At 43.6% G+C, this 12,583-nt stretch overlaps 1 protein-coding gene and 1 long non-coding RNA gene across 3 annotated transcripts in view; one reads left to right on the forward strand and one right to left on the reverse strand.

Annotated features, from left to right (window-relative positions):
• Window positions 1-12,583, reverse strand: part of LOC119491380 — a 349,936-nt gene that overhangs the window by 107,513 nt on the left and 229,840 nt on the right. The window lies entirely within an intron of this gene.
• The window catches only part of pde3a (phosphodiesterase 3A, cGMP-inhibited), a 60,194-nt gene continuing 55,001 nt past the window's right edge, over window positions 7,391-12,583 (forward strand). The window contains exon 1 of one of the 2 annotated variants that reach the window (XM_037775328.1): window positions 7,391-8,720. In XM_037775328.1, the coding sequence (XP_037631256.1) occupies window positions 7,824-8,720 (897 nt within the window). In that variant the 5' untranslated portion in view covers window positions 7,391-7,823. The remainder of the gene's footprint in view (window positions 8,721-12,583) is intronic. The other variant, XM_037775327.1, reaches the window with a different exon arrangement.

A 12,583-nucleotide genomic window follows, 5' to 3' on the forward strand; every position in this document is an offset into this window, starting at 1 on the left:
GTCTGTTGTCTCTGGCAGCCAAACAACTGGCCAATGACGTCTCTCTGGCCCAGTGTGTCAGAACATGACGAATAGTTTTATGTGCCATTATCCAAAAAAGGTTATGACAACAGGAACACATTGTATAATGTCTAAAAAGCTACACCTGCAGCGGGACGAGGCTGTAAACTTTATTGTATAAACCAAAAAGCAGTCACACGCTCGGGTTTGGTTTTAAAACACAGTGCAACTGCGCATGACGTATGTTTGAATGTGTGTGTGTGGGTGTGTGTGTGAAAAGAGAAGAGAAATGAAAACTCAGTGATTAGAATTGGCCCACGACCCTGTAACATTCCTCTTGGTGTCCTTCTGTGTGGCGTTGAGGGTATTTTTAGTTTCTCAAAATGCATAACACTGCATCTCTCTCTGTGAGCGGCCAAATCTTCAGAGCCCGGAGGTCTAAGTTAACCATGACAAAGCTAATTAGTCAAGCATAACAAAAATTAAAATCTGTTATCATTATGAGTCACCCCATAATTTGGAAACTTGCAGTGTTTAGAAAGTTCTGGCTGTTTTATTGTCGGCTATTTTTGATTGCACCTGGTGTACTTTTAATGCACTTTCACTGTGTTACAATAAATGGGAACCATGTGTCCAGAAAACATTTGGAGCTCTATTTCTGTAATACAGCATATTACGTCTGGGTTAATGAAGTGAAAATTACTGTGTTTTGGATCATAACTGAACTGATTTTGTTCGGCTACTCCATCACTTGCAGCTCAAAGTCACATATCATACAGTGTTGATGCACGTGGTGAAAACACATTGTTTTAGTCTTGTATTACAAAATAAATCTGTCATTTTACTTTTACTTAAGTATTTTTTATCACAAGTATTGTAGTCTACTTTGCTACATACAGTATATTTCAAGTCACATGCCTTACAGAGTAAAAACAAAAGTCACATGAAAAAAGTCCCGATAAACTATATGTGAGAAAGGAACAAAGGAAATTTGTCAAATCAGCAGCCTAGGCCGAGAAGAAGCACACACAGGCCAGCAGATAGAGAACACTACAAAGTAGAAAAATAAAAATAAAAATAAAATAAAATCAAATAAAAATGTGAGGACTTCCTGTTGTTTTTGACAATAATCTCTGATGTGATTGCAGCTCAACATGTTTGAAAACTTTGAGGAGCTCAGTGGGACCGCAAGGCTGAGTGGACTGGTGATATTATGGATTGAGAATGAACGAGCAGAGAAGTTGAACCTGGAGCAGATTGAGGACTCCCAGCATTACGTTCAGACAGGTGAGTAAGCCATAGGATAACAAACCTGCTGAGTGTTGTATTATAACTGTGCAGCTCTCTATTCACTTGAGTGGCTGCAGCCGCGTTGGAGTTTATATTGTTGATACATCGTGTTGTGTCTGCCTTGTTTGTGTTTTATTCTGCTGTCGATTCTAACGTTACAAGAAGTGGCAAGTTATTTAATTTATGTGTCCATAGACGTTTTATTTATTAACGGTCATTTTTGTTTAATTATGTGAGTTTAGTCTCTTTAATTCTTGCGGGGCTACATTGAGGACGATGGTTGGATATCTATAATTAATAATCAGTTGTATGGACAGGCTACAGAGTGCCCTTTTATAGAAGTGGATTTATTGTTGCTGTGGACATAAATACTCCCTGGTGAGATGTTGTTCCAGTAGTGTAGCTATACTTGACATTGAATGCAATCTTGTGCAGCCTAGAGGTGTGTCTTTAATTTTGCAATGGTATCACATCATCATATAACATTTTTTCTTCTGTCTTTAAAAATATAGTACAACATACAATAGCCTATATATGCCATATATGTTATAAACCATAGACATTACACAAGCTTACAGGAACATTTAATAAAGAAGTCATCCACCTTGAAAAGGTCAGAACATAAAGGGGAACGTTTACATATGATGCCAGGAGATATAGTATATCAGGATGTATAAGTGTGGTTGTGTAAGCAAACCACATACAGATAACCTGATGAAACACATTCACATCCAGTTCTCTTCAAGCACTTCACAATGATAGATGACTCTGTTACAACACTTCCTCAGTACAACTGGAGGAGTGTGTCTGGACAACATCTCTGAGGCCAAAGGGCGAAGAATGTTATTATCATGGCTACCTTTTGCCAAAATGTGATTTACAGTGTGTTAGTGCTGATGTACAGCAAAAGACGGGGCTAGACCTCGCTAGAGCCGGCCCAGACTGAGTTTGCTTCTTTATTGCACCTGTGGGTCCCCATGTAGAGGACCATATCACAGTTCGGTGATTGTTTTTCTTTTTTTTGAGATGGCAGAGATAGCGACTGACTTGTAAACATTCAGCGAGGGCAAAATAACTGTGTACCTGTCCTTTAGTCAAGTATCAGAAAATTTGTACTGTGACTGTAAAGTAATTTGTCACTTTGGAAAGTTGTCAACCAGTATAAAAAATAACTATTTGGCCCCTTGTGCACTAAATGTTCCTCTCTCAACCTCCCTGACCTGACACCATGTTTCTAAGGAGAAAAGAATGAATGAGAATGAACAGTTTGTACTGGCAAATATCCTCTGACCACTGTGATGCGATGACTAAAACATGAGATTTATGCCCTGATTGCACTCGACTGATTGTGCTAACCCATGTTGTGTAATAAAATGCTGTTCCTCTGTTGCATCGTAACTCAAACTACTAATGGGGGAACGGAGAGACCTCATAAATTTATGATGCATATAAAGCTACAAATAACAAAATGAATGTACCCAGTGTGTTAGACAGATGTTTTTGACTACTTTTCAGACCTAATACAGCCTTTTTCAAGTCAACTGTATTTATACATCCCAATATCACAACCACAAATTTGCCTTTAGGGGCTTTTCAATCTGTACAGCATACAACACCTTTCATTCAGATAAGCAAAAGCTCCACAAAATAACAGCAGAAAAATGGAAGAAACCTCAGGAAGAGCAACAGAAGAGGAATTCACCTGCATCACGAACAGACATGCAGTATGTTGTGTGTACAGAGTAGACCAACATGGTGGACAATTTGGATGACAAAATTATAGATAGGTAAACGTATATGAGGAATATGGATCCGGGAGGACGTCAAGAAACTTCCAGGTGTCGCCAAACAAATATGTGACCACCACATGATCTCCTCTCCATCATGGAGACCTGGAAAGAGGACTGGCTACGCAAGCACACAAGAGGCAACGCTCAAGCACAACATTCATACAGACAGGAGAAAGGACACAAGGGAGAAAGAGAGACAAGAGGAGAGGCTGAATATCCTGCAAGACGACGATCCAGATCCAAAGCATCTGGAATGACACTGACAGCCAGGAAAGAGAGAGAGAGAGAGAAGGTCTCTGGACGGCTGATGATCCAGCACAGAGGAGTGAAAAGAGAGGACAATGAGGAGCAAATGATGAGAGAGAAAGAGGGGCATCCAACTTGGAAGCTTATGTGCTTGTGGGACAAAAACAAACGGAGGGTTAGAGAGATGCAGAAAATACACAGTATATATCATCGGCGGGACAAACATAGACTATAAGTATGAGGCTTAATAGATTAAACCTGCAGTATAGGCAGAATGTTTTTGGCATCATTGGGCAAAAATGTCATAATAACCTTTCAGCATATTGTGATTCAAGTGTTCTGAGAGAAAACTAGACTTCTGCACCTCCTCATGGCTCTGTTTTCAGGCTTTAAAAAATCTAGAGACTTTGGCCAATCACAGGTCATTTCAGAGAGAGAGAGCGTTCCTATTGGCTGTACGCTCAACGGAGGCAGCTGTCAATCATTCGGAAACTCCAATCAAACGGTCAAACTAGGCTATATGAATCAATATTCTGTTACTGTAATGCCTAATCTCGGTTACTATCCATCCGCCGGGTCGGTCTCAGTCTCAGTTAAAGCAGCTGTGGGTAGAAATGGAGCAAATATGATTAAACAGCTAAACAGTGTACTTTTTAGCTGTAAAATGAGAAAGTTTGTGACTCTGCAGCCATTGAGATCTGTTGAGGAAATACCAAGCACCGCCCACCAGCTGGAGCAAACTTTCTCATTTCACAGCTAAACAGTACACTACAAGATGTTTCTGAAAACATCTGAGATGAGAAATAGGCATTACAGTAACAACATATTGATTCATATTTGAGCGCTGCCTAGTTTGACCGTTTGATTGGAGTTTGCGAGTGATTGACAGCTGCTCAGAGATGACAGGCTCCAGATCAGCTCTGATTGGTGGGCACCAAAGGACACAGAAGCACAGGATTTTTTTTCAGATTACCCGTCTCATGCACTCGTGATCGTTTTATAAAAATAACTTTTTAAAATCATGTTTGCTCCAATTCTACCCACTGCAGCTTTAACTGAGACTGAGACCGACCCGCCGGACGGATAGTAACAGATACAAGGCCTGAAGTAATCAAAGAATAAGCGGAGGAGATCAGACAGGTTTGAATCACCTAGGTAGACAATGATAGAAGCTACAATTGTTGTAATATAGTCAAATGTTCTAGTTAAGAGGCTAGCTGCAGCATTCTGAACCATTTGAAGACTTTTAGTACTATAGCACACGGCCGGCCTGACAAAAAAAAACGTTCCTTTCATACAACCAATTTAGAGGATTTAGTTGTTTAATAATACCACAGAAAGAGACGACAGATGTATATGTGATTGCAGAGCAGTGCATCCTTTTTAAATCCTCTCATAAAATGTAGGGCAAACAGGTGAAGGCTGCTAACTTGTCCTCAGCCGGTCTGCCACACAGACAGGAGGCAGAGGATGATGTGATTTAGGATTTTAATCCGGGGGGGGGAAATATCATGGGTAGCAAGATGATTATTATAGAGCTAAATTCTGCTCTCTGTTGTTTGTAGGATTCTCATTTTGTTTTTTTGGAGAGCATCCATGAAATGAGCACCGGATGTAACCAGATTAAAGGAAAGTGAAGCTTCCTGAAGAGGTTCTTATATAGTAAAGTGTGCTTGACATGTGAGTTTAGGCTGATAAATGATATAGTATAAAGTTGTGTGGAACTAGTATGTTATCCCTTTTTTGGTGCCCTGTCATATTTATACAGTGGAGTACCTCCAGAATGTATTACAGGATCACTATAGTCAATTCACATAATGGCCCGCTCCGTCTTCCAGAACAAGCCAGGAAATCTTCATGTAAACATGGCATCCATCCACCGAGGACTGAGTCACATCAGCCTGCAGAATGAACCGAAAACACGGGGAAAAGAGATGAAACGTGACGGAGGAATCACCGGAGCAGCACAAAAACGGGATAGTGTCTAGTGGGAGGAGAGAGACAGAGAGAGAGGGAGAGGGAGAGAGAGAGAGAGAGAGAGAGAGAGAGAGGGAGAGAGAGACAAAGAGAGAGACAGAGAGACAGAGAGAGAGAGAGGGAGAGAGAGACAGAGAGAGGGGGAGATAGAGACAGAGAGACAGAGAGAGAGGGAGAGAGAGACAGAGACAGAGAGAGGGGGAGAGAGAGACAGAGAGTGAGAGAGAGAGAGAGACAGAGAGGGAGAGAGACAGAGAGAGAGAGAGACAGAGAGTGAGAGAGAGAGACAGAGTGAGAGAGAGAGAGAGACAGAGAGGGAGAGAGAGACAGAGAGGGATAGAGAGTGAGAGAGAGAGAGAGAGAGACACAGAGAGACAGAGAGAAAGAGAGACAGAGAGGGAGAGAGACAGAGAGACAGAGAGGGAGAGAGACAGAGAGTGAGAGAGACAGAAAGGGAGAGAGAGAGAGAGACACAGAGAGAAAGAGAGACAGAGAGGGAGAGAGAGAGAGAGACAGAGAGGGAGAGAGACAGAAAGGGAGAGAGAGAGAGAGAGAGAGAGAGACACACAGAGAGACAGAGAGAAAGAGAGACAGAGAGGGAGAGAGACAGAGAGACAGAGAGGGAGAGAGACAGAGAGTGAGAGAGACAGAAAGGGAGAGAGAGAGAGAGACAGAGAGACAGAGAGGGAGAGAGAGAGAGAGAGACAGAGAGAGACACAGAGAGACAGAGAGAAAGAGAGACAGAGAGGGAGAGAGAGAGAGAGACAGAGAGGAAGAGAGACAGAAAGGGAGAGAGAGAGAGAGAGAGAGACACAGAGAGACAGAGAGGGAGAGAGACAGAGAGACAGAGAGGGAGAGAGAGAGAGAGAGAGACACAGAGAGACAGAGAGAAAGAGAGACAGAGAGGGAGAGAGACAGAGAGACAGAGAGGGAGAGAGACAGAGAGACAGAAAGGGAGAGAGAGAGAGAGAGAGAGACACAGAGAGACAGAGAGGGAGAGAGACAGAGAGACAGAGAGGGAGAGAGAGAGAGAGAGAGACACAGAGAGACAGAGAGAAAGAGAGACAGAGAGGGAGAGAGACAGAGAGACAGAGAGGGAGAGAGACAGAGAGTGAGAGAGACAGAAAGGGAGAGAGAGAGAGAGAGAAAGAGAGACAGAGAGGGAGAGAGACAGAGAGAGAGAGAGACAGAGAGTGAGAGAGACAGAAAGGGAGAGAGAGAGAGAGAGACAGAGAGACAGAGAGAAAGAGAGACAGAGAGGGACAGAGCGGGAGAGACAGAGAGGGAGAGAGACAGAAAGGGAGAGAGAGAGAGAGAGACACACACAGAGAGACAGAGAGAAAGAGAGACAGAGAGGGAGAGAGAGAGAGACAGAGAGTGAGAGAGACAGAAAGGGAGAGAGAGAGAGAGAGACACAGAGAGACAGAGAGAAAGAGAGACAGAGAGGGACAGAGCGGGAGAGACAGAGAGGGAGAGAGACAGAAAGGGAGAGAGAGAGAGAGAGAGACACACACAGAGAGACAGAGAGAAAGAGAGACAGAGAGGGAGAGAGAGAGAGACAGAGAGTGAGAGAGACAGAAAGGGAGAGAGAGAGAGAGAGACACAGAGAGACAGAGAGAAAGAGAGACAGAGAGAGAGGGAGGGAGGGAGAGAGAGAGAGAGACAGAGAGAGACAGACAGAGACAGACATAGAGAGGGAGAGAGAGAGACTGACAGAGAGGGAGAGAGAGAGAGACAGACATAGAGAGGGAGAGAGAGACAGACCTAGAGAGAGAGAGAGAGAGACAGACATAGAGAGGGAGAGAGAGAGAGACAGACAGACCTAGAGAGAGAGACTGACAGAGAGACTGATAGAGAGAGAGAGAGAGACAGACAGACCTAGAGAGAGAGAGAGAGAGAGACAGAGAGAGAGAGAGACTGATAGAGAGAGAGAGAGACTGACAGAGAGAGAGAGAGACTGACAGAGAGAGAGAGAGAGAGAGACTGATAGAGAGAGAGAGAGAGAGAGAGAGAGAGAGAGACTGATAGAGAGAGAGAGAGAGAGAGAGAGAGAGAGACTGACAGAGAGAGAGAGAGAGAGAGACTGATAGAGAGAGAGAGAGACTGACAGAGAGAGAGAGAGACTGACAGAGAGAGAGAGAGAGAGAGACTGATAGAGAGAGAGAGAGAGAGAGAGAGAGAGAGACTATGTGGAGGCAGTGGCCTAGATGTGTGAAAAGCCAGCCAGGGGTTAGCTGTGTTGGTTCACTGGTTGACTACCAGAGAACAGATGAAATGGGGGAAGTTGTGAAAACTTAAAGAAAAGTTGTGTGAAACCTGTAATTTGGCATTTTCTTTTTAATTGTATGCATACTTACTGAACTTTAGTTTTGGGAGGAAAGCATCACTGACCTAATGTTGCATGCAGCACTATCATGGGCATCAGGTGGAGACATGACACTGACACACACTTTTAAGGATTGATCTATTATTCCCTTCGGTCAGCAGCAGCAGATATTCCGCTTGACTCCCTCCACAGCCATGGCCTTGGAGGCGGACAGCGACAGAGGTTCATCCAGAAGCGCTCATGACAAACATCCCCGGGCAGCGTTGGAGCGCAGCGGCTACGTGAAGACATGTGTCACCCCGTTGCACCGGGACGCACGACGGAGCCAGTCGTCGTGGCTGAGACTCGCCGTGACATGGACTCACCGAGGAGCGTCGTCGTCTGCGGTCTGCTGCGTCTCCGTTATTATTCTCGCTCTGCTGCTCAGACTGGTCGACTGGGATGCAGAAAGCAGCAGCGGGGATAACTCTCCTCTCCGTTTCTTGGCTGCGGAGCTGCTTTTGACTGTGTGTTACTTTCTCTCCCCGGTTTTTACTCTCGTATGTGCCTTCTTCTGGGTCGGACTGTACTGTATCCGCTGCGGGGTGCTCGTCCGCACCGTGGTTTTCTTGTTAGCGGTGTGCCACTTGGGCGAAGCCGCCGCGCAGTGCCTCCTGAGCGGCTCCGAGCAGCAGCTGCTGTCGCTCCCAGCAACCCTGGTAGTCCTCGGTTGCCTAGGCAGCGGGGCTCTGCTGGTCGTCCGGCTGCACCAGGGAGTGTCCATCCTCGTCTTCGTCAGCGTCGTCCGGACCGTGTCTTTAGTCTCCCTGGGCGGACTCCGGGCCAGCTGGAGACCCTACCTGGCCTACCTGCTGGGGCTGCTGGGGGTTTTGCTTGCGCGGTATGCTGACCGGCTTCTGCCGGCCTCGGGGACCAGCGGGACGGGGTGCTGTGGCTCTGTGACCGGGGCGAAGGAGGAGGACATCCCTGTCTTCAAGAGGAGACGGAGGTCCAGCTCCATAGCGGCCTCGGAGATGATTATTGCTCACAGTCAGAGCAACAGCAAGTCCCACCGCAGGACTTCGCTGCCATGCATTCCGCGGGACATCCAGGTAAGACATGCTTCCAACTTCGGACAGCTGGCTCAGAGAGTAGAGGTCTAGAGGTCGGAAGGTCGGTGGTTCGATCCCCGGCTGCTCCAGGTCACATGTCGATGTATCCTTGAGCAATACACTTAAACCCAAATTGCTCCCGAAGGCATAGCCATAGTTCAGTTAGAGACAGCCAGAGTTTGAAGTCCTTCATAAAATATGTTTTAAACATAATATTCTGCATCTTCTACTGAGGTTCTTGGTCTGTTGAAAAGGGAACGAATGGACACACCATTGTGGGCATACAATTTTAGATTTTTATTTAAAGATAAATAGCAGTGTGTGTGTCAACTCGCTGTCAGAGAGCAGAGAGAGCAGTATCCATACTGTGGAAAATGAGTATTGAAACCGTTTCAAATATTCAGTATCGATACTGAATGTTTTTGACAACACTAGTGCAGATGTAAAGATGTGAATGTGACAGTCAAATTTCTTCTGACTCCTGATTAAGGACTGGCATACCATAACACATCTGTCTTTATGTTTTACGGAGAGAATTGGACTTTCTTGAATGCTGATTGCGTTGCAGCCTAATGTTATATAGAAAAAAAAAATTGTTTGTTAATGGTGTATATTTTTTTGTTCAGTTAGAGACAGACAGAGTTTGAAGTCCTCCATAAAATATGTTTTTTTCCACAATAAGACTTTACACAAGTAAAAAATAATATTCTCCATCTTCTACTGAGGTTCTTTGTCTGTTGAATCTACAATGTTTAGCTTAACCCCTATACTGAGCCTCTACCGACTATCCTGGGACTACCTACTTTGCAATTCACTTTTTAGTGTCACACCATAACTTGACAGAAAGTTGAATATATTCACTAAAAAGTGGGACCGAATACAGTATAAAGCACTTTTAAGATGTGTCATGCCCTGCAGGGTTAAACATCAAATCTTTATTTTGTGCTTTGCTTCATCTTTATAGTCACTAAAGAACAGTAAGAAATATTATATTAAAATTCTGTCATAATAATGTATTTTATAACACAAATGTGTGGAGGGAAACTGTAGCTATAAATTAATTATTTAAATTGAAAAAAGGAAGGAAAACATTAATCGTGTTTTAGGCCCTGCAAGTGGTGCATCGGTGTGTGAATGAGTATTTAGATTAGATCCTGATGGGCAAAGTTGGCACCTTAGTAGCCTCTGCCATCAGTCTATGAATCGGTGAATACTGACATGTAGTGTAAAGAGCTTTGAGTGGTCGGAAGACTAGAAAAGCACTATATAAAAGCAAGTCCATTTACCATTTGCTTATGACCTTTCCCGACCTCTTTTTTGGGTATCCTTTTCTCTTTACGCGCGTTTCCTTCATGGCAACATAAGATTGTAATAACACGCTTTATTATTATGATACTAATGATTTCTGTGCGTAATAGACCCACATCTACATTTTCTGAGACTTAGTACTATATAGACTCAATAGTGCGCTCCGGGCGGCTGTGGCTCAGATTGGTAGAGCAGGTCGTCCACTAATCGGAAGGTCGGTGGTTCGATCCCCGGCTGCTCCGGGTCACATGTCGATGTGTCCTTGAGCAAGATACTTAACCCCAAATTGCTCCAACATATTGGTGGATAGCTTATTGTAGAAACTTATATTGTAGCTGTACAGTATATGTCAGCTGATAAGGAACCAGACACTGCGATACAGGAATGCCAACTAGGTTTGAAGTCATTTGGTAACAAAGTCACCATACATATTTTGTCCACTAGAGCAGACAGAGATTTCTACGCTGCAAAATGTCCTGCTTAGTATGTATCTTGGTCACAATTCTAAAAAAAATTAAGGGATCGACATGAAGTTTATTGTCTATGTTCAGGCTGTTCTCATACACCAGAGGTATTTTAACCCAAACCACAAACTTTTCCCAAACCTAACCCGAACTAAGTAGTTTTGTTGCCTAAACCTAACCAAGTTGTTTCCTATGAAGTTTATTTTTAAAAGACTGTATGCATGTAGCGCACGGAAATTGACACGTTTTGCTGGACATTGATTGGAAAACTCACGAAAAATTAGTAACACTTTTTTGTAAGATATCATACGAACTGTTGTATGACGATACGTTGTTATGTTATGTATGGGGCATATGTTATTTATGGAGCGGCTGTGGCTCAGAAGGGAGAGCAGGTCGTCCACCAATCGGAAGGTCGGTGGTCCGATCCCCGGCTGCTCCGGGTCACATGTCGATGTGTCCTTGAGCAAGACACTTAACCCCAAATTGTTCCCGAAGGCATAGCCAACGGTTCGTGAATGAGTATTCAGATTAGATCCTGATGGGCAAAGTTGGCACCTTGGAAGCCTCTGCCATCAGTGTGTGAATGGGTGAATGCTGAGTTCATGCTTGAGTGGTTGAGACTAGAAAAATGCTATATAAATGCGAGACCATTTGCTTATGACCTTTCCTGTACCTCTTTTTTGGTAACCTTTTCTCTTTTACGCGCGATTCCTTCATGGCAACATAACACAGATTGTAATAACACGCTTTGTTATTATGATACTAATGATTTGTGTGCGTATGAACCATATATCTACACTTTATCTGAGACTCAGTACTATATAGACCCAGTAGTATTTTTATGGTGTTTTTTTAATTGCTACATCCTGCAAACACTGCTGTTTGCCTTCCTCTCTCTGACACTGCTGTTAATTTGGTCATCATCATTGTGCTGTGCTGTGTTTGTGCTGCTGATAAGCAAATGGATGGATGGAGCACTTAGCATGCCAAGTCACCGTGTGCTCTGTGAGTGTGTGTGAGTGTGCGCGCATGCATATAGGTGTGAGGTCACATGTAAATATTTTGAAAGCCTCTGTTTATCCTGGGTGCTGGCTAGTGGTGGTGTGGCGCACGTGTCTTCCAAACTTAACACATGATGGAGCCAAATTTGATACAAACTGTGTCCTCAAGAGAACCTCCTCCTGCGGTGCGTGATTATTGCAGTAGTGTCAGTGGAAATAACAGCAGGGAGGATTGTTATAACAGTCATAGTGACACTGTATATCACTCTGATGTGTTAATTAAAATGAAACCTTAGTATTCCTGGTGTTGATCCTGGTGGTGCTTGTACGTTTTTTTGGAAACTCTCAGTGTAGAGAATGCAGTGATATGGGGGAGATGTTTAATGTGACTCATGATAATTAGCTGGATGTGACCAAACATCCATGAATGAGGTGGATGTGCTCTCTCTCTGCCCTGAATACCTTTTCAATGAGCTATAACTTGGAGCTTGAAGCACACTCTCTGTTTGTTATCCAACTTGAGCTGCTCACATCCTCAAATATAGCACTGACTTCAGCTTCTGAACATACTTTACTTAAAGCGTGTTGGTTTATTGTTCATTGAAAAACATTCATTTTTGGCATGCAAGTGTGACACTGATTGTTTTTTCTATGAATCAACATGTCAACATCTGGCTCCTGTCACGATACTGCAATTTCTAACTTTGATACAATACCTTTAAAAATACTGATATTCAATAAAATGTTTGATACCACAGGGAAAAATGGGCACACCATTGTGAGCATACAATTTTAGATTTTTATTAAAAAATAAATAGCGGTGTGTGTGTCAACTCGCTGTTAGAGAGGAGAGAGAGCAGAAAGCACAGCTGGTACCCAGGTATCCATACTGTGGAAAATGAGTATTGAAACCGTTTCAAATATTCAGTATGGGTATGTATCGATACTGAATATTTTTGACAACACTAGTGCAGATGTAAAGATGTGAATGTGACAGTCAAATTGCTTCTGACTGTGGTTGACTCCTGATTGTGGACTGGCATACCATAACACATCTGTCTTTATGGTTTATGGAGAGAATTGGACT

Source organism: Sebastes umbrosus, chromosome 7 (genome assembly GCF_015220745.1).
Source record: "Sebastes umbrosus isolate fSebUmb1 chromosome 7, fSebUmb1.pri, whole genome shotgun sequence".
Classification (NCBI taxonomy): Eukaryota; Metazoa; Chordata; class Actinopteri; order Perciformes; family Sebastidae; genus Sebastes; species Sebastes umbrosus.